Source organism: Teleopsis dalmanni, chromosome X, assembly GCF_002237135.1.
Source record: "Teleopsis dalmanni isolate 2A chromosome X, ASM223713v2, whole genome shotgun sequence".
In the NCBI taxonomy this organism is placed as follows: domain Eukaryota; kingdom Metazoa; phylum Arthropoda; class Insecta; order Diptera; family Diopsidae; genus Teleopsis; species Teleopsis dalmanni.
The window spans coordinates 97,814,019-97,839,931 of NC_051848.1; the positions used below are offsets into that span (position 1 = coordinate 97,814,019).

Below are 25,913 nucleotides of genomic sequence, written 5' to 3' on the forward strand. Positions count from 1 at the left end.
ATGTTCCTCTCTAATTCGGATCAACTTTTGAATAATATGATACATTTTAATGTTTTTGGTAAATGTGTTTAAAAATGTATTAATTTCTGCTGCAAAATTGTTTTAAAACACAAAAACATAAATGTCAAGAGAATGAAATAAAAAGTTTTTGAATACAAACATGTGAATGTCACCCTACATACCTCTAAAAAGATATAACTATGGTCGTCATGTTATTTGTATTCTGTCAAGAATATGTGGTTTAAAAACTAAATAGCATTATTTATTAAGCAAGGCAATGATATATGTTATACATTCTTGACACTCCCTTGTTTGTTGATTTTTTTCCGTTTTCAGGTATCGAGTACTTAGAGTTTTTTATAGGAGCTAATATCATATAACGAGATAGAAAAAGTGAAACATATGTGATTTCAATTTATAGCTCATTTACACTGTCTCTTTTAGGCGATTTTGCTTATTATTGCCACTAGTGAAGGGAATTTACCATACAAAGTGCTTTTATATAAATGCGCTTATAATCAATAAATCAGCTCATTTAAGGTGAACAAAATCGAAAAATAAAATAAGTTAAAAAGCTAAATACTTTCAGTTTTCAGTTTATATTGTAAGTTTTAAAGGTATATTTTACTTTCATCAATATATTTTTGAGCACAAGCCAAAAACTAAAGCAACAGGCACGTTGACAAATCAGCTGTTTAATGTGAGAACAAATGAATGTAAACACTTTCAAATGACTGATTTGAAATGAGACATTTGCGGGCAGCGTAAACGCCATATAAGGCTTATCTATGCTTAATTATATATTAACACATTGATGATGATTGTATTTTCGAGTTTTAATCTTAAGTGGCTAATCATATTAAAAAACTTATCGTGAATTTTCGAATTTATTGTGATATTTACTTTCAAATTGTAAAGCTAAAGTAACTAAATATTTCATCTTATATAGTTAATTTATATTATATTTTGATAGAAAGGTAAAATTTTAATCTTTTTAAGCATTTAAAATGTATACATTTTATATATATATATTTTTTTTTTTGTATATTATAAATATATATTATAGTACTTCACGAAATACAAGTGCAAGTGCATTCAGTGCATGACAAAACTTACGTCTCTTTCAGATTTTCTTTAAATTTCATATGCAACCGTTCGCAAAAGCTAAAACCTCATACTTCGGAGTTTATTTTTACAGAACCTGCGTTCATTACATTGAAATATTTACAGAAATATTTATATTTCGATACAGTGAAAGCTAATTTTTTGTTATTTAATTTTGTTCTGACAGTTTTATATAAAACAATTTGGTTTGTATTGTACGTGCAATTTTATGTCAAAATTATAAATTGACTTCAAAGAAATCCAAAGAAGTGGTTTTGTAAAGATCCTTAAAATGGTTTGTGAAGAATCGGAAATTGTTCTTGCTAAACAGCGTGCTGTCCACTTGAAAAATTGCGTTAAGAATCTCTTCGAAGTTTCGTTCAATTTAGCACAACAGGAGCACACGTTGAAAATGAAACGTTTTGATCTCAATGAACGAGCAGCAAGAGCATTGTTCATGGTTAGTGTTAGTAACAATGGATATCTACCTTTATCTGTAGGTCGTTGAATAAACATAAAATTACAAAATTACATATATTTTACTTTCAGAACGTCTATGAAAATCTTTCTATTGATGAGATGGCACTAAACACAGCTGATATAGAGTTCTGCAGGCAAATAAAACAACAGTCGTTGTACTGCTCATTTGTCGCATATCATATTTATAAGACGCAATATCGCGGTCCTAACGTGGCAAATGGTGAGGAATATAAAGACAGGTTAAAATTGCAGATTACTCGCCGCCTCTTAAATCTTTTGGTTGACAATGCAAATGTACTGCACGATTATAATAAAATTGACAATTTCCAGCAAGCAGAAATTTATTTGAAAGCTAACCCAAATATTGTGAACAATTCGTTGTTGGACTTCTCAACCGTATTGGTTTTCATACTATATATGGAGCGTGAATTTCAGCTGATGCATAACGCTGCATTTCAATGTGTCACGCTGAGGGCTATTCTGAACGATATTAATACATTGAAGATATCAGCTAGAGAATCTATAGAAAACTTCTTTATTAAAGTCGTTAATGATAAGGACTATAGGCGCAATTTCTTATTACAATTGGATATGCTGGTGCTGAGCGTAAAAAGTGTTGAAAAGTTATATCGCAACTAGGATTAAAAATCATTACTATAACTCTACTTATTGAAGTCTAAAAATCATTTGAAGATGAAAAAAAAACGTTTATAATCAGTTTCGTATTAAATGCTTAGTTTTTTTTTTATTATATGTGAGTCAACATTAGACTTAATCGTTTAATAAAGTATCCCATTCTAAGAAAATAGTGAAAAAAGTTTAAGAAGTCGTTGCTAAGATAGAATAAAACTTAATAAAAAAATATTGTAACATTGAGTGTTTTACTCCATATTTGATTGCATCTATAGATGTCAGATAGAATTTTCTAAAATATTTTCTTTGATATATGCCAGTTAACATTAACATATCCAGTAAAGAATTCAATAATTAAACTGAGTTAAAATCTATTTACAATTAAAGAGTTTCAAATATTTTTGAATAAAAGTTTTTACAAATCATTTATATTCGATTTTTCTAAGTACTGGTGCAGTTTGATTAATATATATTCCACGAAAGGTGTACGTCTTTTGAAGTCAGTCGGAGAATTTTTCGCAAGTTTGTCTGATATTTGGTAATATCTTATAATTAAAAGAAAATGCAAATGCTATAATTTTCTTTATACTAGCTAGGAACCTCAAATATTAAATACTTGCAACTGCGTACCAATATTCTTAATTTGGAGAACGTTGACTATACATTTTTATCACACTATCTACTGCCTAAGAAGCTTTTAAAGAGTGTTCCGTTTGAACAAATCACGAATGTATCCATTTTAAAGTTTTGATCTATTGAAAAATTAAATATACACATTTAAGGCTGTATAAAGTGTATATTCTTTATCCGATTCCTTTGGTAAATACCACATATTAGTCGCAGTAGGAAAAATTGGTTTTATTGGTTGTTATAGGTTATCACAAAGATGAATGGGGTGGTTTTCTTGACAACTTCCTAATGTCAAATATGCCCTTTTAGTTTGTTATCCATTTAAATGAGATTGGTAAGAAGTCGGAGATGTCTTCTCATTGCTTTTATGGTAATTGCTGGTTACGTTTATATTGCGCTGTCCATATTTTATTTGGACTATATTAGAGATTATATTGTTTTCTTATATCAACTTATAACTATGGCACTAAAATAATGGTTCAAAAAGTTGTGTGTAATTTTTCATATAAGTCATTGATATTGATGTTTATTGGATAGAGTAGAGCCTCAAATGTAACATTTTGTTTACAGTATCTATTCCAGTAAATAAGGTAAACACGCATTGGATTTACAATAGAGTATTTTCTTTTTTATTAATGCTTTAGGGATAATACCTACATAAGAGAACAATTTTACGAATAAATGTGTGCTGAAGGGCGAACTAATAACAGCGAATGCTGATGATTTTAACACAATGCTTGGGTTTTCATAATTGTTTCTATTGGTCTACGTTGCCAAGTTGGTCTACGTTTGCGTAGTTGGTCTTAACTGATTTATTTAATAAATATTATAGAAATTCAGTGGTGATTTTTCTCGTACTTTTATATCGCATTGTTTATATATAAAATTTTATAAAGTAACCTGAGTTTTGTTATAAACGTCGATTAAATTTATAAAAATTTATTCGTTTTTTAAATTTTAGAAATTAGAAATCGCATATCGCCATAGATATGTATCGCTTAAAAAATTATATTTCGGAACTGAGTAAGGCGTATCCTGGCGTACTTGAAAATATCACGAAAATTTTTGAGGATTATTATGACACAAGGCGCGCATTTACTATATCTCAGCTACAGGGTATGTATAAAACACTAATTGTTATCATAAGCAATAACAATAAAACACCATTGTAATATATTTTATAAGCAATATTAACTAGGGTCGTCCAGAAAAGACCTTTAGTTACAAGTGTAAAATAATTTTATTACTTTTCTTATATTGCATTATATACTACATTTTTTCCCTAGCTGAGTTCTACATGCGAACCAATTCGCATATACCTCAAGAGTTCAATTATATAATGAAGGAAATATTACTCAATATTCCAAATATGGCGTGCACCCGAAACGGGGAGAACGAAGTTCAATATTATCTACTAAAGTTAAAGGAAGTTGAGAAATTATTTAATCCTTGATAGTAGCATTCAACACTGAATTCTTTCAACACTGTTCTTTTTATTATCAGTTTAATCAACTTTAATAAATTTTAAATAAAAGTTTATGTTCAAGACATGGTTTTCTTTTTTTCTTTATAATATTAAATATAGTCCAATAGGTTCTACCTTAAATCACAAATAATTTATTTACGATGAATGTATTTACCTAATTAATTAGATATAGAATATTCTTCAATATACATAACTGCGTAAACTAAAATAACAAATCATACATTTCACATCATGCATACAAAAAAGATACTTTAGAGCCTCTGTAATTAATGAATTACGGTAGGAAGAAGTCTATATGAAATAAGTAAGTTAGAATAAAAGAATGAAAACTTTATATTTTAGATGTAATATATTTGTATAATTTTTTCTCTAGCTGAGTTCTACATACGAACCGATTCGCACATATGCCTCAAGAGTTCAACTATCTGATAAAGGAAATATTTTTCAATATTCCAAATATGGCACCTGAAACTATTCAATCCCTGTTAGTGACGTTCCTCATTAATGCCTGATTTTATCTGATATTTACCTTTTAAATTAACATCAATGATTCTTAAATGGAAATAAATAATTATTTATATAATAAAAAGCCTTTTTTTTATTATAAGAAAGGTTCTTTTTATTCACAAAAGACATCATATTCACTGCTTAAATTCATATACTTTTATTTTATATAAATTAGAGATAATTGAAAACTGGCACTAATGAAGTTATTGACTTTAATGTCTTTTTATAATATTTTACATTAAGCTTTGAAAATTATTTAAAATATATTTTATCACACCAAAACTTTTGTGTTATTTACGCTCTCCGCCGGCAATGCAAGCCTATCACTTCAAATCCAGCTGGACAATGCCTCAGCGAATCTAACAAAATATCAGTGCCTGAAATTAGACTATTATTCAATTCGTCCTCATCGGCACCACCAAAACGTCTATTAACCGTCAAATTCTGCTCGCCTGAAGGAATATCCACGTCGTCATTTTTATAGTAAGGTACTAATTCTTGATCAGTTACTGTTGTGGATTGTGTGTGTGTTGTTGGATTAGTAAACATTGCATTTGCTGGGTAAGCTATTGATGTTATTGTTGACGTGTCACTAGCTACCGATGTTATCGCCGGAACCATTGGCGGCAATAGTCGTGTTGTTGATAATATTTCAAGTAGCGTCTTTGTTGGTAATTCAATTTCTGACACATCGCTTAATATAGACTTTATGGTACGAGACTCTACGGTTGGCGTAGCTTGTGAAGTGTCAACTATTAATTGAGTTTCTATTTTTGAGTTGTCATTTACTGTACCAATTTCAAATGTTTTCTTATTTGGAAGATTATTAATTTCTAATATTGTGCCGACCTTTTGACTTTGTAGTTCTGAAACGGCTGTGACAGAAATAGATTCTTCAACACTGAGCCTCGATATAGTACTTTGTTCAGCTTTTGTGAGAATTGCATTTTGTTGATGTATTCGGAATTCACTTCTTTTGAAAGCTGTCAGAGTGTTGTCTGGTGGTTTTGTTGTGACTGGTTCCAAACCATTATTAGTATCTGAAGTAATTTTATTGTTAAAAACTAATGAAGATTTCGCTTTCTTTGTACTTAAGAATATAAGCAACACTAAAATTTTCTGCATATGAAATTTGTAGAACATTTTTTATTAATTAAAAGTTTTGACTGTACGGAAAGTAAACTTACAACTAATGGCATAAATCAAAATAAATTTAGAATTCCCTCTGAATGATATTAAAAACTACAGTGTTCTATCGCTATTTATAAGCTTGATAGATCAGAAATGAATTAAGTATGAACTTCATTTAAAACTTTTTTTTTGTTTTGTATTAATTTATTTTTAATTTAAATAGTCTCAACTGTTTGAAAAAATAATTGCTCTTATAATATAAAAAATAAATATTATTTATCGTTTGCGGTAGTAGAGGCACTACTGTAAACAACTTCAAGTTTTGTTCTTGGGAATTTTATTATCTGATTTTTCCACGTTTCATATTATACTTATTGTGTTTATATTTTTATATTAAATATGAACGGAATTCAAAAGATTTCTCTCAATAAATGAATGAAAATATGGAAAAAACCGAATGAATGGATTTTTGTAATATTTAACATATTCTTATTATTATTATTTTTTATTTGTTTTGAATTAATGATTTAATGATGTTAATATTGCATTAAATTTGAAACGAATGTTTAAGCAGTACATGGTCAAGTCATATCTATATACATATATGTATATCTTGTTGAAATGATTGACAAGTTCACGATTTCTATACGACAATAAAAATAAAATTACTGGATAACGGATAGTGTTTGAGTTGTCGAATAAAAAAACTGCTTAGTCAAGACCAAAGTACGATGGTTGTGTTGAATATTTCTTTTAGATTCACTTTCTTTTTTCTTAGAATTAGAAAATTTAATCGATTTGCAATATATGTGAAATTTTGGTTTTTTTATGTATTTTGAAATATGTTGCGATTCTGAATTATCAGATGATGATTCAACATGTTAGTGGTGGAATTATATATTAATAATTCCTAAGCTTAAACCACAAAGCATTACCATGATCATGCCCAGTGCATCGCTGAGATATACTCCTCACTCATTAACCACAGAAATTTTATGACACTTAAACAAATAATAGCAAAACCATTGCATTTAAAATGAATAGTAGGTTATCGACATAAACTTTATAGATAGTTTCCTCGTCCAGAAAACAACACACTTTCATCATTAAGAATAGTTTAAAAGATCACCAAATCAACGTTTAATCAATAGAACACTTGTAAGTAATGGAATAAATGTGGAACCAAAGTACTTATCTCAAAACATTTTTTTTTTGCAAATTGAGATTAGTTAGTTCTTAGTTTTGCATCACTACTAATTGAATATCAATTTAATAAGTTAAAGATAAAAATTGTGGAAAATCAAAAATATGCATGGAAATGCCATTAAAATACATGAAATTTTTTTTAATTTTTTATTTTTAATTATTTCATTGGTTTTATATATCTTGTATATAATTTTCGATCTTAAGGTGGAAGGCTTGTTGGAAATTTAGCAGGAATTTTTTCGAAATGTTTTGGAATAAAACATCATAGTCCAATAGTCACGTTCTCTTTATTTTTCGAAATTTAAATTTGGACCAAACTCCACATCCTCGTTCATCCGGTGAGCAATCTTGTTATAGGTTTTTGCAAGAAATCCCTTTTGTTGCTCTAGAGTGGTTCCATAGAAATTTTGCTTTATAATTTTTCCAAATTATGACTTTGAACATAATCATCATTTTCAAATTTACCAAATTGATAATAGCCAAAAAAAGAAACTATAATATTTGACTAAAACGTGTACTAAAAATATGCCAACACATCCCTTCTGTAATAAATAGTATCATTTACTTTCTTTTTTAGTTCAAGTTAAATTTTTTTTTTTAAAGCTTACCAACCAGAGCCTCAATAACTTTGATATTACTATGTCTTTAAAACATTTATCCTTCTCGCAGCATAAATTTTTACAGTTTCAAGCCAGTAATCGTACACCATCGAACCATCTTTTTGAAGTTTAAAACCTTAAAAAAAGTAAATAAATTGAAACAATGAAATACTGAATACCAGTATGTTTAAGTCTTCTATATTTTGGTCTAATTGAAGAAATTAGAAAACGTAATGAAGCATTTCTTTTTTCGGCTCGAGTTTTCGTTTCTCTTGTTCTGACTGATAGCCCAACAGCAAACACCCCTTTCGCCACTACTGATCATACACATTAATTTGGTTAAAGATCCAATGATTTCATCACTATGATCTGCATAAAAGTATAACTGCGAACTGTTAACAGTTTGATTTCAACAAAGCCTGTCATTTCCTTAAACTATTTTAAAATGTTCAATCAATTATCTTGAAAATGTCCCTCATTTATACCATTTACAGAACCTATAATAAATTTTATCTCGGTTTTATAAACGAGATAAATTTTTTATCTAATTTATAAATGGTGATAATTTATAAATATGTCCTAAGTGTAAATTCTCAAAACCCCATGGGCGTGCATCATCAAGGAAAAAAATTCAAATCTTTTGAGAAACGAGTTCTTTTAATTCGAAAAAGGAGCGAATAAAAAAACTTTATGCCGAATCGGATGTGATGAAGTTAGAAGACTTTCCGTTTACAATAGATTGCTATTATATTGCTAATTATTGCTATTATATCATTTTTTTTTATCACTTTTTTGCTGTTTAATACTATGTTCAGACAGTCAAATTTTCTTAATTTCGTAAAAATGAAATTAAGTTAATTTTGAAAGTGTTCATACTGCCTAAAATTAGGTAAATCATATTTTTTTGTTTATAAATTAAATGTCAAAAATTACATGCTCCGAAAACTATTTGCATCTGGGAATTTTTAAAAGTTGATTATTATAACCATAAAGGATGGCATTCAGTAGTTTTATTAGCTTTATTTTTCACTCTATTTTAAATTAGTAACTGTTACAGTTTTTTTCCATATTCAAAATAACTTCCCGGTTTTATTAAAGTCAACTGACATATATTTAGAAATAAATATGACTTTTTCATTACCTCAACTTTATCTTTTGCTTAAAATTTATCTTACTTGTAGTTGCGTTTAAAATGTTCCTTAAGTTCAGCTTTTGGTTCAACGAAATTAAGCCGATTTTTCTTAATTTCGTTCTAACCTTAAAACTGAATTTTGTATAGAAAAAACGACTTAATTTTGCTAAAACAATGATGATAATGTTTGTGATATTAAGATTTCTCTGTACATAGCATTACTTGGAATGCAAATTAGTGCTAATATAAGTCATAATTTCATCGAAATACCTGCAAATATATACAACTTCTTCTAAACACTATGTGTCAGTCCAAAATCAAAAGAAGGGTGGGGTTTTGATCTATTAAATTTTTTTTTGTGACCAATTCGAAAATGTACTTTGAGGCCCATAGTGACAATATTATTTACTCACCATACTTCACCGTACTTTACTCCTCACGTAAGCTCACAATCTAAGTATTTGTAATCTCTTAATATTGAGGATTTCAGCGATTTAAAAATATTCAGCTCTTAGATGCGCAAGAGCTGTAGCATATCCTCTCTCTTTTTAGTAGCTAAAGTCTAGAAGATAGAAAGTCAACTCATACGAGTCATTATTGATTATAAGACAAAATAAATAATACTTACTCTGGTTCTGGCTAAGAGCAACAGTGTCAGTGCAGTCTTATTTTAGTTATAACTTTTGTGTACCTTCTAAGCTTATGAGAAAGCTCAACGTAAATGTCCACTTACTTGTCTGCGACTGTCCCTCTTAGTCTGCAACTGTCCGTTTTAGTCTGCAACTGTCCCTCTTAGTCTGCAACTGTCCCTTTTAGTCTGCAACTGTCCCTCTTAGTCTGCAACTGTCCCTTTTATTCTGCAACTGTCCCTTTTAGTTCGAAGTTCATTGTTTGGCACTTTTTTTGCTATTTAAACTGTGTCTACTTTTGAAAATCATTCTCTTTTTCTGCCTTCTCTTCAAACCCAACTCAACGCTGTTAAGCGCTTCTTTTAGGCTTTCCTCATATATTCTGTATTTGATCTCCAATAATTCACGTTTGTACTCCATATCTTTTAATTTTTCGGTCACACGATTAATTTGTGATTGTAAACTATATAAATTTTGCTTGGAAGGTATTTTAACGGCTCTATAAGGCATGTTAGCACTATTTTTAGTACACTCCTGCTTAACCTTCCAATTGAAAGACGACAAGATATTAAAACCAATAAAAACAAAATATAAATACAATACAACAATTTTTTTCCCAATATTCTGAATGTATTTTAATATTGCATACACTTATTTTTAATTAAAAAAATCAAAGGTATCTGCTTGGAAAAATAAATATTTGTATGTTCAAAAAATGTTCAAAAAGGCGAAAATATGTATTTTAATGCTAAATTCATGAAATAAAATCAGCGTTCACCATTGCAAAAAGCCTAAGGCTATTTAAAAATAAAAACTCTTTCATGTATTTAATGTATTTATTTTAATGTTTTGTATAATTTATTGTTTTTTTTTTGGCTCAGTGTTTTTTTGTATGAATTTTAAACCTTTGGCATTTATCACTGTTTCTGCAATCTTTAGCGTTGCTCTTCAGTTGGGAACTAAAGTTTCGTTTCGCATTCATTTAACATCAAACACTACTTAAATTCCTTGTAAATAAGCTCCTTTCTTGCTGAAATATTCAGGAAATGAGTGAAGAGAGCAATGGAAAACTCTAAAACGCCCAAAACACTGCTTCGAGTTATTGCCTGAAGGGCTGTTGTGTTCTTTATTGTGCTGAATACTTTTCTAGATTTTCTTCGCAACTGGACAAATTAATTACAGCTTAGCCATGAAGAACAGTCAGGAACATTAATAATTTAAGGCAATATCATAAAATGTTTCTTTTACTCAATAACAAAGCATCTTAGTATCTATTTGTATAAACTAATTTTTAATGACCCATGTTCCCACTGCTCACTTAGTGAATTACTTAAGTAACATTAAGATTTTTTCGTTTACATTGACATAAGTTACTTATTGTATGAAAAAGAATTTCATGTGTCACAAAATTCTTTAAAAGTTTTAAAAGAGTTTCTGTTTGTTTAGAAAAAATTCACTAAATAATATATAACACAAAAAATTAAGTATATAATTGATACATTAAATCATTTATGTATATATATATACATATTATATACCATTTACGTATTCATTTACGTAAAATAGATATTTTATAAAACATTCACTTTCTCAGTAAGTTTGCTTACAGCTCAGCTGTAAATTTCCCTTGTGGGAAAATTATTTCTAAGGGTTACATTTGAAAAATTTCGCCTTAAATGAGTTGATTTATTGCTAATAAGCTCATTTATATGAAAGCACTTTATATGGTAAATAATCCTCATTAGTGGCTATAATGAGCAAAATTGCCTTAATGAGACAATATGAATATACTGTAAGATAAGATTTACTAAGTAAGCAGTGAAAACAAGCTATTAGATTAGGTTGGAGTGACAGTTTTCTGCACCAAATCTTACATCCAAAGAAATAATGGCTCATTTTAATACCATGAAATATTATGAGATAATGCCTTTCACTGAATGGTGAGGTCACCCATATTTCTAGCAACATTAATTCGATTATGTCAAACAAACACGTGTTTTGAAAGGTGACAGACTATTTTCTGAATATGAACTATTTATTAAGCACTCTTTGTATATTGTTAACCACATTATTAAAGGGTTTCGAACAGTAGTGCATTGCAACAACATAATTTTTATTATTTTCAAACCATCAAACTTTTGGCTGACCCTACTTTAGCTACTTTAAGTATTGCCAAATACCCATCAACAATAGTCTACTGGAATTATTTCTTATATTTAATTATTTGTAAATTATTTTTCAAGATTGTAAGTACCTAGGGTTATAATTGTGCCCTGCCAAATCAGAACAATAGTTTCTATTAAGTAAATAGTTACTTTTCTTATAGCTGATGTTAAAATCAAATTTAATTTTGTATTTTAAAACTATAGAAAAATTTAAAAGAAAAAACTAGCAAAATAAGTGAAACTGCTTAAAAGAAAAGTTTCCAAAACTATTTTACAGCGTATGTTACTTCGAAAGTATCTCTCAGACTCATATATTAAATAAGAAATTCTAAGTATTATAATGAGTATTTTTTTTGGCAGCTATTCTACGTATATGTATAATATGTACTTAAAATAGTTCGCAAATGTGTTAAGGTAACACACACAATTTAGGTAGAAAACAATATTTCCACATACTTCCTGGTTGCGTAGTACAAAAACTTGAAGGAACAGTTCTGCGTAATGAAGCATTTCAAGTCCTTGTAAATTATTTCAAAAACAATTAAAGAAATACTTGCAACTTCAGCTGATGCATGAAAACATGCAACTTATGCGAAAAATAGATAATTTTTCATTTTCTCGACTTACGCCAAAATCGGTAACGCTGAAGTAGCACTTTTTGCACTTCCCACACACACTCAGGCACACTCACACACATCATATATATACACTTTCCATCCAAAAGCAATTTTAGCTTTGTTCATTTGAAAAGGAAAAGGAGTCATGTTAACTCCGAAAAGCCGGCTAAGAATATGTTTACTCTTTCTGCAAATATGTATATTTATTGTTTGTTTGTATATTAGTCCTTACCTGTTTACTATTCCGTACCTACTCCTCGTAAACCATATATTCTATAGTACACACATGCAGGCTTGGGCAAGGATAATACATGCATTTCAACGTTTATTCATACTTTTTCGTATTATACGATATTAAAAAATTGTTTATACTCAGTTATGCATTTAAGCAATGAATATTTTATTTTTGCTTAAGTAAGGATAACGTCTGGATGAAACTTATGGCAGCCAAAGTACGAATATTTTGAAACTGCATTGCAAAGGCTCTAGTTCTGTAGTTCTGAAGCCAAAATACACGTAAAATACAAACGCACACACACACGCACACACACACACACCAGGACATTCAGACTCCTTCCTTGCGCCTATTTACCATTTCCTGTGTGCTTGAGACTTTATGTGGATGCCTTAAAAATTGTATCTGCAAGTTTAATTTCAACTTCTATTAAACTCTGTTTGTGGCTAACCGAAATTGGATTATATACACTCAAAATGCTGCATATGCTTATAAAGTAATTGTAAATAATTTCGAAAATACTGAAAACTGATTTAAGTATCATTTTGGATACAAACTTAAATGGAGTGCATTTATTTGTTGTTATTGTACTTGCACTTCATATCTGAATGAAATCATAAAATTGATATTAAGTGATTAAAAAGACCATAAATAAAACTGCTACTAAACTGAAATTGAAATAAATTCTTGCATACAATCTTAACTTAACATACATTTGAATAAATATTATATTTTAAAATTCGATTTGAAGATACCATAAGTTAGTGAATTCGAAATCCCTACAAACTAGAAAAGACATTTCTGTGATGAAATGAATTTATTTTTAAAATCACATATTTTAAAAGTTATGCACAAATGATTACGAATTGCTTTACACACTCAATAAAATTCCGAATAATTATTCCGAATTATATTTATGATTTCAATTAAAAAATTTAGAAACAATCAAAAAACTCCAAGATAGTTGCAATATTTTAAAATTGACACAAATATGCTACAAGTATTTGCATAGCATGACTATCTGTATATGATGGCATAGCCTTAAATTATATGATTTGTATATTAGATGAAATTAGACAAGATTAAATTTTGAAAGAGCCAGGAAACATGTCACCACATTACTACATCCTTTGAGGATTATTGGGACAAACCCACTTTAGTTCCATAGGCGCGTAGAAGTTAAGAACGCCATTAAGTCCTTTGGAGAGATGTTGCCTAATTTCGTTGTAAGTGTATAGACAGTGTATAGTAGAGTATAGTGTGTAGTACCGATGTCTGAGTCTGGCGCGACCATCACAGTGACACAGAATGTGTTCTGCTATTTCCCCTTCTTCGTGACAAAGTCTGACTAAATTCGATAGATGTTTTTTCACTCTGCAATGTCCAGTGAGAAACACTGTGACAAGTCGGTTGCCTTCTCTGTTCAGCTTTAGTAGCTTTTGATCGATTCGGCATGAATTCTTTAGTTTATTTGCAGGCAATTATATTATCCTTATCAATCTGAGCTGCTTATTTCAGCCATTCATTAATTTTAAGTTTGAAAAAACTCCATGAAGGATCGCAGAATGGTTTCGGTTAAATATATTATGAGAATAATGAATAATATAATATTCTGGCTAGTTCATCGGTTTTCTCGTTTCCCTTAAATGCGCTGTATCCTGGTAACCATATAAAGTGATGAAGATCTTTGGGAAGTTGAGAGTATTCTCACACTAGTTTTAAAGTCACTCGAAGTCTCTCCTTCCATATTTTTTGGGCCATCCGTGTATCACAGATAGAATTATCCAATGAATGATGGTATGCTCTATTCTTAGTCATTTCTGTCTGATATTACTACACGGAACTTTTTACTGATTGATGGGTTTACCTGGCTTGCCAACGTACCAAAAAATTGCAGAAACGTCATAGATTTTTTGAAATATTTCGTCACTTTTCCGTTATAATATATAAATATATATTAAATATTTCAGTAACCTGCTAAATATTAAGATTCCGAATTCTTGCTCTGTTATTTCACAGTAAGCAATGTCATTGTAAAAATAGAATTTGTTATGTGGAATCTGTTCCTCATACTGATTGGAGATTGAAAATGGAAGATAGTACATTCCAAATACAAAATATAATATTTTGGAAATACTTGCTTAGTGTTTTTACTAAACCCAATTTGCTAATGTTCGATACCAAATTGGACTGATATGTCTGTGTTATAATTTACCATTTATAATGTCTGCGTTTGAGGGATCCAATCTTAACATTATTTTCTGATGTGATTTGCAAATGATGTCTTTAAGGTCTTTAGGTGATTTACCACATTAGTTTTTGGATTAAATATAGTTCAATCATTTATAAAGAGTATTAAAAATTATCTGTTGTTATTTTCACAGCCAAGAGATATGCCATTGTTACTTTCACTGCCTAGTGAAATGCCGTTGTTACTTTCACTGCCTAGTGAAATGCCGTTGTTACTTTCACTGCCTAGTGAAATATCTTTTTTTCTTTTAATGTCAATTGAAAAGGGTAAAAACAAAACCTTTACTTTTTTTATTTTTTATTTAAAAATTTTGCATTATTTTTTGTCGCAACATAATAATAATAAAAATAACAAGGATAACATAATAACAAAATTGAATGTATTTGATTTTTTTTGTGAATATCCCTAAATGAATGAATGAATGAGTGTGTGTCTGTTTTATTTAAAATTTGGATTTATTATTTGTGTTTGGTAACATCTGTATTTGAAATTTCTTTATTTCAGCATAAGTTCAAAGGATTCTTTCGATACCCTGCCTTTTTGGCATTTATTGATAACTTTGGGCTAGTATAGAATGCACCACAGTGCACAGCTGTCACTTCCATATAAGTTAACGCACTTTTGACTTTGGTTTTCTATTAAAATTGTCAACATGAAATCATAAAAATTAAAAGGGAATAACAAAACGAATTCCTACAAAATTCAACATTTCAGCACAGCAAATTAATTTTTTTATTTTATTTAATTTTTTCCATTATAACATAAAATTTTTATCAAAGTTTTTGCTCAGTTGCAAAATAGAAATTAATTAAAAACTTTGGTTTTTGATCTTGAAGTTGATTTGAGAGCCTATATGTATACATATAAAAAGAAAGAATATCTACAATGATTTTAATGTATCTTATAATATTGCAATGAGACATTTATATTCACGAATATATCCATCTTTATGTTTCGATGTTTACATATATTAAATGGTATTTGTAAACCACAAAATAATTAAGAGTACTGCAGTCCAAACAAATTTTATACGGCCTATGAACTAATCAAAACATTCGAATATATCCTAAGGCTACCGATGATGAGTATTTGGCAATACTCGGAACAGCATCTTATGGTCAGCGAAATTTCAATAAATTAACAAAAAAATTTGTAGTTGTTTTCTCGTTTCTATTTGCAACCATTCTATAATTAAGAGTAATTAATACATAACTTTATAATAGTATAAAAATAATAGCGTCAATAAATATTGTAGTCAGAGAACAATAATTATCTGATTCAGTCGACACAAGTCTCTGTGTTATTACATATTACCATAAACACAAGAATATTTTTTTGCAATTCACTCCAAATCCACACCATTTTGTATTCACAAAAAATTCGTAATTATTTTTTTAAAAAGAAAACCAAATTGAATATATTCAAATAGATGCCTAATATATAGACTGAGCATCTAAACGAAATCAAACTGTAGATTCTGCGAAGAGAATAGCGTCAACCATACAGACTTCTGGGATCATATATCCTTACGCAAAAGGCAATAAAACTTTGTAGGTAACCTAATCGTATAAATCCGCCCCTGCACATGTCTGTACGCAAGAATTGTAAACTTTTTCTATAAATTTGAAGAAACGAGTAAATGGCATGATCAGCTCATCGCCCTTTAATTTGTTGTTACTTGTTTATTCCACATTTATAGAAACAGTAAAGTGACGTGATTTCTTGTAAACATATTTGAATAATAATTTCTAATAATAAAATGATTTACATTTCAACCATAAAGTTAAATAGTTGTTTTATTTAGCAAACAGCATTTAAAGTAGGTTCTATACCAGAGACTTACATTAACCCAATAAGAGGGCACAATAGACCCAATGGTCGCAGTGCCACATCCCTTTTCAATAATTTGTAAATACGGTTATAATTGTGTTGAAATAAGTTATGGGAAATACCTACCTTAGATCATTGGCATCATAAGAAGCAGAAAAGTTTTTCAAAGGAACCTATCTTTCATGTGGGTCATGTAAAAACTTACTATACTATGTCTCTAAGTAACGAATTGACTCTGTAAGAACTGTTCTGCGTACTACCACTATTAATGCAATTTAATTCGAATAAACTCTCAGACTTCTTAGTACCAATAGGTAACACAACCGTTTTCTAAAATTTTTTAAAACCCCAAAAAGAAAGAAGAACTGATTGCCTTAAAGCTGCGAAAGAGGTTGACCATGTAAAACAAAATGAGAGTGAATGCACTGCCCAGCGGGACTTTTCAGACGGACGAAAGTGAAGTGGCACGGTTTGCAACCTCTCGAGAAGCTTTGATCTCTTAAGGACAACAGAAACCATTGTCACTGCGCAACCTACAAGTCCGAAAAAATCTGGACTTCTACAGCATATACATTGAGATAAATAGATATATTGTCTGAGTCGAAAGTATCTACAACTGAAGAGATAAAGAGTTTGTGGCTCCATCATATTATCAACTATCTACTCTCAATTAACTTTTACGAGTAAATTAAGTTTTACTCTTCGCAACAATGATCCGTCCGATTGATCCATTAACAATGTAAAATGGAAGAATGTGCTTGTATGGTAGTTTACTAAAACTACCCTAAGCCATACTAGGGGAAAAATTTCATTATTTCAAACTTGAAAACTCTTAATTTTGATTTCTAAGACCAAATATTTTTTAAATTAAAATATTATTTTAAATAAAATTTCGTTAAGTCCTTTCAACAACAACCTAAATGCTTGCCACTTTTCATTTCGAAAACTAGGAGTGTTTCATTACCTTGAAACTTTCTGCTGACAAAATAAACATTTATTTCATTGCGCCATGTAATACAAATGTTAAAATATTTTAAATATATTCATGGTGACATATTAATGCATTTTACGAGTACATATAGATTTGTACAAAAACTATTCAAATAATATATGTAAAAGTTTTTGAAACTCACAGTTCTAATCCTACGTTCAACTCCTATAAATTATGCACTCTCACATCAGTCTCCCTAATCCTACAGAGAAAATTTCCGCTATTATTTTAGTAATTTTTTGGGAAAAAGGGAAAAATAACGCTTTTCTGTGAATTCGTTGAGACTTAGTTGGCACTGTAAGTATGGAAAGCGTAACATCCGCACATCTTTCACTACAATTCCCACGGAGGCTCACTTATGCCGTTAAAACTTTTTAATGGCTCACATCAACAATTCAAAACGCACATTTCGCAGTGTACGGAATGAAACCAAAAAAAATAGAACATATATATAAATCAAAAACGAGGAAAGAAAGGAGTGAAAAACTTTTATGTTATTCTACTTCAACTACTTTCGAACCGTCATATCTTCAAGAGCTGAAATGTGTGGGAGGGAGTATATGAAATATGCCGATTCATATTCTCCACCGGCTGCACCTCTGATTTCCCCCATTAATTCAAGTCTTTAAATTATTGTTCTCTTATTTTAGGAAAATTGCAACAGAGCTACATTCCAAACCACTTACTCGCTTGCCCGTTGAATTGCCTCACGCTGTCTACAATTGTGCAAATCTGGCAACCATCCTACATCACTACATCCAACGCAAACTGTAACACTGAAATACAATATATGAACCTTCCTGAAGGTTTGCGCGCATTCTTCCTTTTTCATCCGTATATTTGCTTTTATATTTTAGAAAACATGTGCATTTTCACATACGTGAGTAAATATTTACGCAAATTTTTCCGTTTCGGTTCAGTGCAATAACTAGGGTCATTTGTGTGAAAAGTGCTCTATTTTTGTTTCAAATTTGTATGTGTAAAACTATTTCCTGTTAACAATATCATCGTTTTTGCATTTCTCTTTAAATAAATAAAGAAAAGCTTAAAAAATAGTAATAAACTGTTAATAGTCACGATTTCAGTCTGCACCACTAGGGTCTAATCACAATTTCTAATATCTAATTTCTCAATTGTTTCTATTAGACTTCTATGATATGCTGCAGCAGCTGGCAAGCAAAAAAAAAGTGATGCTTTGCTGGGTCCCTGGTTACACAGGAATCAATGGAGCCTTATTGTGAATTAAGTTGGTTTACAACTAGGTTGATAAATGGTTTTCAGCCGAGAGAAGTCGCTACTGCACGACAGTCGAAGGAACCGTCAGGGTAAAGAGCTGGTTTATCCCTACAGTTATCGGAAGGTGTATTTCTTCAGCAGAACAGAGTTGTAGTTGCTGGTGGGATATTTAACAGGTCACCATGGACTGCTTCGAACAGATAGATTATCGACGAGACTTCATGTCACATTCTCTGTGACTACCCAGCCGTAATTTGGGCCAGGAAGAGGTCACTGCGTCGAGAACTAATCTCAACGCCCGACAATTTGGCCTTTATTCTGAAGGCGAAACGTTTTCTGTTCAGTTATGGTCTGTTGCAACACAAAAGATCAATCATGGTCGCAGTGCTCCGCCCCGTTGGGAGCTATAACTCTGTTTATTCCTATTTCTATATATAGTTACATAGCTCTTTTAAAAAATTCAATGCATCTTTGTATAATTGTTTATAGATTCAAATTTTTTGCATACTTTTTTATATATAATATATGTATAAAAATCACCTTTCTCCTTCTTCGACAATTTTTTATTATATTTTGCTTATGTTATGTATGAAGATAAACAAAATGCATTAAAACATTAAATTGCATATTTATAGGGTTAAGGAAAATTAAGACTTCTGATGAACATTTTTATTGCCATTAATATGTATTATTTTTTATCATTTTTGTATTTATTAAAATAAAATAAAATATATATGGTTTAATTAATTTTTGCTTTAATACCATTTTTAAAATTAATTTATTACTTCAAGTAGCTGGTAAATTACAATAAAACTTCAAAGGAAATCAAGTAAATGATTTTTTAAGCAAAAAATAAATTAAAATATTAATAAATATTATTTTTAAGTTAAACGATTAACTTCATAATAAGTATAGTTAAATTTAAAAATTATTTATTTTATTTTACGGTATTAAAACCGTTTTAAAATGTTATGTTTTTATATAAATTTGCGGTTTCGAGGAGCAGCAACTAATTGAAAGTGTTTAATGCAGGTACGTTGGGCAATTGCGGTTAATACGGAAATTAAAAAATTTCCATATTTAAGTTTATGAATTGACTGAAGTTCGAATACATAAAAACCTATCATAAATAAAAGTAAGTCCGTGTAAATTTCGATTTTTTCAATTTAAATTAAAATAAGTTTTTCCTCAATTATTTTTCATGTGCATGCAAAAGTAATTTATTTTGAATGCCAATTAATACTCGTATTAAATATTCTTATAAGTATTTAAATTTAATAAATACATTAATCCGAATAAAATTTTTTATAATCAGTTATATATTAATAATTATATTTTACAATAAGATACTTTGAATTATAATGCTTTCTTGTGTCAAGTGCGTTATATACATATATGGCCAACAAACCTGCGTTTTTATAAACTTGAGAGTGGTCAAACTGACCGCACATACTTTGATTGGATGAACACACTACCTCCTATTGGCAGAGAATAGCGGTTTAGTGATATGAAATAGACAATTAACAGGCAATCAATCTATTCTGGTTCAGTTGTATATTTCACATGTTTGCTGAATTTAATCAACTATTTTCAATAACTTTTTCATTATTTCACCAAACGAAAATGCATATATCTTCTTCTTCATTCCATTACGTTCCCAGGGGAACATTGGGTCATGTGGTCACAGTTGTACCTAACAAAGAGATTCTGTTTGAACATGAGTTTCGCACCGTTTTGACTCATGTTTTATATCCAGAAAATAGTAAAGGTAGCAAAGCTCTGACGATGTGTTATAAACGCAATGTCAGTCCTGCAACCTTTGCACGTAGTGACAGATCACTTTTAAATAGGCCGCAGCTAACCTGGAAAACAGACGCCCTTTGCAGCCGCTCATTATGAATACCGACGCTACGTTGTGGATTGCGCTTAGCTTCATTGCTCTCACTCGACCTTACCGGCAAGGAAGGCCCTACCACTAACAAGCTACCGCCGACATCACTCAAAGATTCTTCGTAACTACTGAGCCTCCTCATCACGTCAAGGTGGCAATCCCCAAGGAGGAAAATGTATATATATAAATTTATAAATAAGTAGAAATATATTATATTAACTTGTGTTTTATTTTTTGAGCAAGTATTTACTGAGATTTTTTTAAAGGTTGAACAGTAAATTTAGCCTCGGAACCAGAAAAAATACACACGAAACTGTGTTAAATGATTTATTTACTATAAAAACAATAGTGTTCACGTATGGCTGAAGGGAAACAAGGCAGTAATCATCATAATATTTGACATCCAAGTGGTCTCATCGAACTCAAGTTTTGTTAAAAATTTACCAGGTGTGGTAGACAACTGTTCAATCCATATTCATTGCTTTAATGAAACGAAGTCCATAGTTTGTTAATATTATTAACTGCCGTGAACGTTTAACATTACAGTACTTTTTATACATGTATTAATGTGATGTAACGATAGAATTTCACCGATGCCAATCTAAGCGATTAGCTTGAATATATTTTCCTTCTTGGAAGAGAGCTAGTCTATCTAACACCTCTTTTTTTAGGTATAGATAAAAATAAATGCTTAACAGTTATTCAGGTATGGTGGACATACCATTTGTTTGGTAAGTCGGTATATATAGAGTTTGGCGTAACTTTGGCTTTTAATCACCGTCATGAAGATACTCTATTGTTCAGGACAGCAGAAGCTCTGTGTGCTTGGGATTGAAAATTCCAAAGAATTTTTGCCGGCACGTTATGTATTTGGCATAACTTCCTCCTTGTTAAGAAGCGAGGCCCAACCAACCTCTGCTGATATAGTATTGATAGTATAGTATTCATACAGCACCCGGTGTGAATACGCAACTCCATACTGATAGTGTTGATATCCAATCTGAATACAAAGGTTTATGGTTTATCAATTTTTTTTTTTTAATTCAGATTTGTTTCATTAAAAATAGTTTTAATACAATTTCTTTTTCTTTTGTTTTATTGTGAGTTCATCAAAATTTCTACAAAAATTAGAAATAGAAGAAAATGTCCTATAAAAATGAGTTTTAAATTGTTGCCAGGAGTTCAATTTTTCCGATTTACGCATTTCAATTCAATTTTTGTGTGTTGTCTGTAGTGAAAATGGGTTTTTGTGCTGTCGACTCTGACAGTGATGATGATGACTTTCCGACTTTTTCTTTTTCCATATGAGAACGTCACGAAAATACACAAAGGCACGTTTTATTTTTTATTTAAAAGGATTTTTTTTAACTATAGATTGTCTACTATAGGATGTGTAGTATGCAGTTTTACTCAAAACTGCAATTAACGCTCTAAGCTAAGAAAAATTGAACCAAAATTTTTAATATTTCAGTTTGATGTTATTTCTTCTTGGAAATGTTGCTTTAAGAAATTAAATATTAAAAAATTTAAATAAATAATAATAATTTAAAATTTAATATTTTAAAATGATAATAAAATAAAAGACGAGTATTCGCTGAACACATCACAGTCAAGGGAACGTATCAGTTCTACTGATTGTAAAACTCATTAGACGACGTATTTATACTAAGTATATGAAAATAGTAACATTTGTTTATTATTACTAAATAATAGAGTATAAATGCAAACCGACCTAAAAAATCTATTGTGCGCCTAAAAGCCCAACTAAAAAAATTCTAGACTATTAAGGTATAAATCTAGTCCCAAATATCTTGATTTCAGACCACTAAGATTTAATACATTTACAGTATTTAATCGAACTAAAGTAAAGATTTTTGAATTACAATTTTAAAAATAATTTACAATAATATTAAATTATAACTACTTCTAATCCAATAATTTTTTTATACACATGAAGTTTTACTTTAATAAGCAAAAGCACTTATAGTATGTTCCCATTGCATTCATTAAAGCAGTTATATTGATTTAAGCAGCTGCTAATGAAGAAGGATAAGAAAAATATAAAAAAAAGAATGTTTATAAATAAAATAGTGACAGAAAGTTTATATAATGGTAATTACCTCTATTAAGGTCGTGTGCGAGTTAGGCTAAGTTGCGTTCTAAATGAGGGAAATTCTAAGTTGTGCCGATAATGTAGTGATGTGTCGATACGTGTTGATAAATGGCAAAATGTGTGCAGTGCAAAAAATCCCATAAAATCTCCCATTTGGTTTAGCATCAACTTAGCCTAACTCGCACACGTCCTAAATAAGTCTTTAGGATTTCACCGAACTATGTGTACATTAACCTCTCTATAACGACCAAAGTTATACTTAAATTAATTTAATGTTGTGGTTATTAAACCATAAATTGTTGACATTTAATTAAATTTCACCATTAAAAGCTTAAAGCCAACTTTTAATCACGACAATTGCCAAACCCTATTTCATGTCCTTTTTGCTAATTCCAAACATCAGAAAGTAGCATTAAGTTTATTGCTCAAACAATTTGCTTTGTTGCCTTAATGGAATTCTGAAGTTGAGTTTTTCAATCAGAGTGAATCCCTGAAAGTGGAATTCAGCAGACCGCAACAGCAATTTATTGATAAAGCTAACAGTGGAAGGATGCAGTTAGTGCTACTCCTACAGGACACCACTGGCTAACTGCACTCGAATTATTGCAATATTATAACAAATGTTTGTGCAAAATGCAATTTTTGGTTTTTCTTAACAAAATTCAAAGTTGATAAATTGTTGTAGAAAGCGAAATAGTTTTTGAATCTAAAAAAGGAATCGGTCGCCACTACGCAGGACACAGGACGCAGGACACAGGATGCAGGACGCAGAACGCAGCACTTCAAATCAAGAAAACCATTGCTGCCTCAAATCAAAAGAAGCCACAAAAAAGTTTATGTAGTTTTGTGAAGTTAACAAACAAAATGCAAGAAAATAAGCGAAAAGTGAGAAATAAACAACTAAACAACGAACAGGACGAATAGGACGAACACAACAACAAATGGGAACAAAGCGAAATAACTTTTTGTAATAAATTGAAATGCCAAAGTGAAATAAGCTTTTTTATGCCTCGAAATGCAGCATTTGGTCACAGCTGCTTACTACTCGTAATGCTTTATGGTGCGATGGTGCGATGGTGTGATGGTATGCCCGTGCTCTCGTTGCCATGACCCAGAGGTGAAATGGATTGGTGTACATGCCCGAATAACCTGATTTGACTGCAAGTACTGCCAAATTCTAGCAAATTCAAAATTAATGATTTTACTTTAATTTTGGTATATATTCCTTTCAGTTCCTACTCAGTTATGTATTGAACAGGAATGTCTATGTTACGACGATAATATGTATGTAAATATTTCGGTATTATATTTAATTAGAGATAATAAAACTCAATATATAAGAAGATTTTTAATGACAGGATTTAATATTTTTAATTAAAGTGAAAATGTAAATATGTCTCCATAATAAATAAAAATTCTTAAAGTTCTAGGTCACGTATATCGAAGCCTTTATTATTTTGATTTTTATTCTTTATTTGAAATAGATTACTTCTAGCTCAGCACTACGTTAGAAACGTTCAATGAATTTCATGAAAACATTTTGAAATCAACTCCCTACAAACAATGGAGGAACTAGACACTATATCAAAAAACAGATGTTAAAGATGACAACAATTTACCTCCTTTCATTTCTCACTCATTCTTTCACATCAAACTTCATATTTAAAAAAATCGTGTTCACTCTCCATTTATTATAATAAGTCAATATCAGCTTGAAGTTAATATTAACTATGGCACTATGACTGTTTTAATATTGAAAATATTTAAATTTTTTATTATAAATTATTTTTATGTATAGATTCAAGCCATGTTAAACCGATGAAAATACCAGATTGACATCTACCATTCTTTCTTTAATTATAAAGTAGATCTCTACGACCGCATAAGGAGTCGCGTTTATACAGTATTGTCTGAATTCGGTATTTCTGCACGCTAATATACCATTGCAGTTTTACGTTGAGCAGGTTCAAATCTCTTCAAACCTTTTGACACCGTGCGATGCTTCAAATGATGTTTCATATCATATGATATGATCATATGATTTTTTAGTTTTCTCGGCAATGTACCGTGCACAGAACAGGAATTTATCATAATAGCACATGTTAATAGTTAACAAATATATCCAGCTCTTTATTGACATTATTAGGTTTAAAAAATGTGATGTTACTGCACAGGAACTGCACAGGCGTACCTAGTGATGAAGCGGGCAAAACGAAATATATATAGGCTACTGACAAAAGTGGGCGTCGATAGCTTTTAAAGCTGTCGAAGATTTTGTCTATCTTAGCATCTCTATAACTGAGAACAACGTTATCAGCTTGGAGATCAGACAAATAATTAACATTGCCAATAAGTGCTTTTGCCTTAATAGATAATGGGGATGTAAGATATTTCGACCAAGAAGATATTCGGTCCACTATGGTTTGAATATGACTACCACATCCATATGAATTACGACCTGTACGAGTTTTAGCAAGACATTAATATCACTTAGAGAAATAATATCCTGATTTCGCTGGATTAGTGATGTCATGGTTTTCTGGATAAAGGAATTCGAAACAGCAGCTGGGGGAAGAAAACGTAGGGAAAAGGAGCTAGGTTGAATCAAGTTGAGAACGCATTAAACGCAATTGATGTAAATGAGAGGAGGAGACGCAAAAACGCCTGCAGAGGAATGCTGCCAAATAGGTAACAAATAGGTAAGCAAGTAAGCACTGACTGTATGCGTAAGTGAAGTAGAGAAGCTAATTTCGAAATTTCAATTTAGTAGTTCAATTCACATGTGCTGTCCACTATTTTTATAATTATTAAAAAATCTTTAAAATTGTTCGTTCGTTTATTTTCCAAATCATCTATATTTCTTCTTAATTGTCCAATTTTATTATTGTAACGAATGTTGTATATTTCCAAAACTCTTACATTATGACAAAAATAAACAATAAGGATATTTTTAATATTTGACTTAATTCCTTTAGCAGATGATAATGTCTTTTTACTTAATAATATATATACTTGCATATTCACTTTTATAAGTTCATTTTGCATTA

General features: G+C 30.2%; 1 protein-coding gene and 1 long non-coding RNA gene across 2 annotated transcripts; one reads left to right on the forward strand and one right to left on the reverse strand.

Annotated features, from left to right (window-relative positions):
* The first annotated feature begins 1,306 nt into the window (after nucleotides 1-1,306).
* On the forward strand, nucleotides 1,307-2,406 carry LOC119690231. The gene is made up of 2 exons (XM_038105248.1): nucleotides 1,307-1,600; nucleotides 1,654-2,406. The coding sequence occupies exons 1-2, from the start codon at nucleotides 1,397-1,399 to the stop codon at nucleotides 2,221-2,223; spliced, it is 774 nt and encodes a 257-aa protein (XP_037961176.1). The 5' UTR covers nucleotides 1,307-1,396; the 3' UTR covers nucleotides 2,224-2,406.
* A 4,914-nt stretch (nucleotides 2,407-7,320) lies between these two features.
* LOC119662633 lies at nucleotides 7,321-10,148 on the reverse strand. Its single transcript, XR_005250844.1, has 4 exons — nucleotides 9,537-10,148; nucleotides 9,322-9,470; nucleotides 7,786-7,912; nucleotides 7,321-7,719 (listed from the first exon to the last, which is right to left on the reverse strand). It is a non-coding gene; the product is annotated as an uncharacterized LOC119662633 (long non-coding RNA).
* Nucleotides 10,149-25,913: the final 15,765 nt, after the last annotated feature.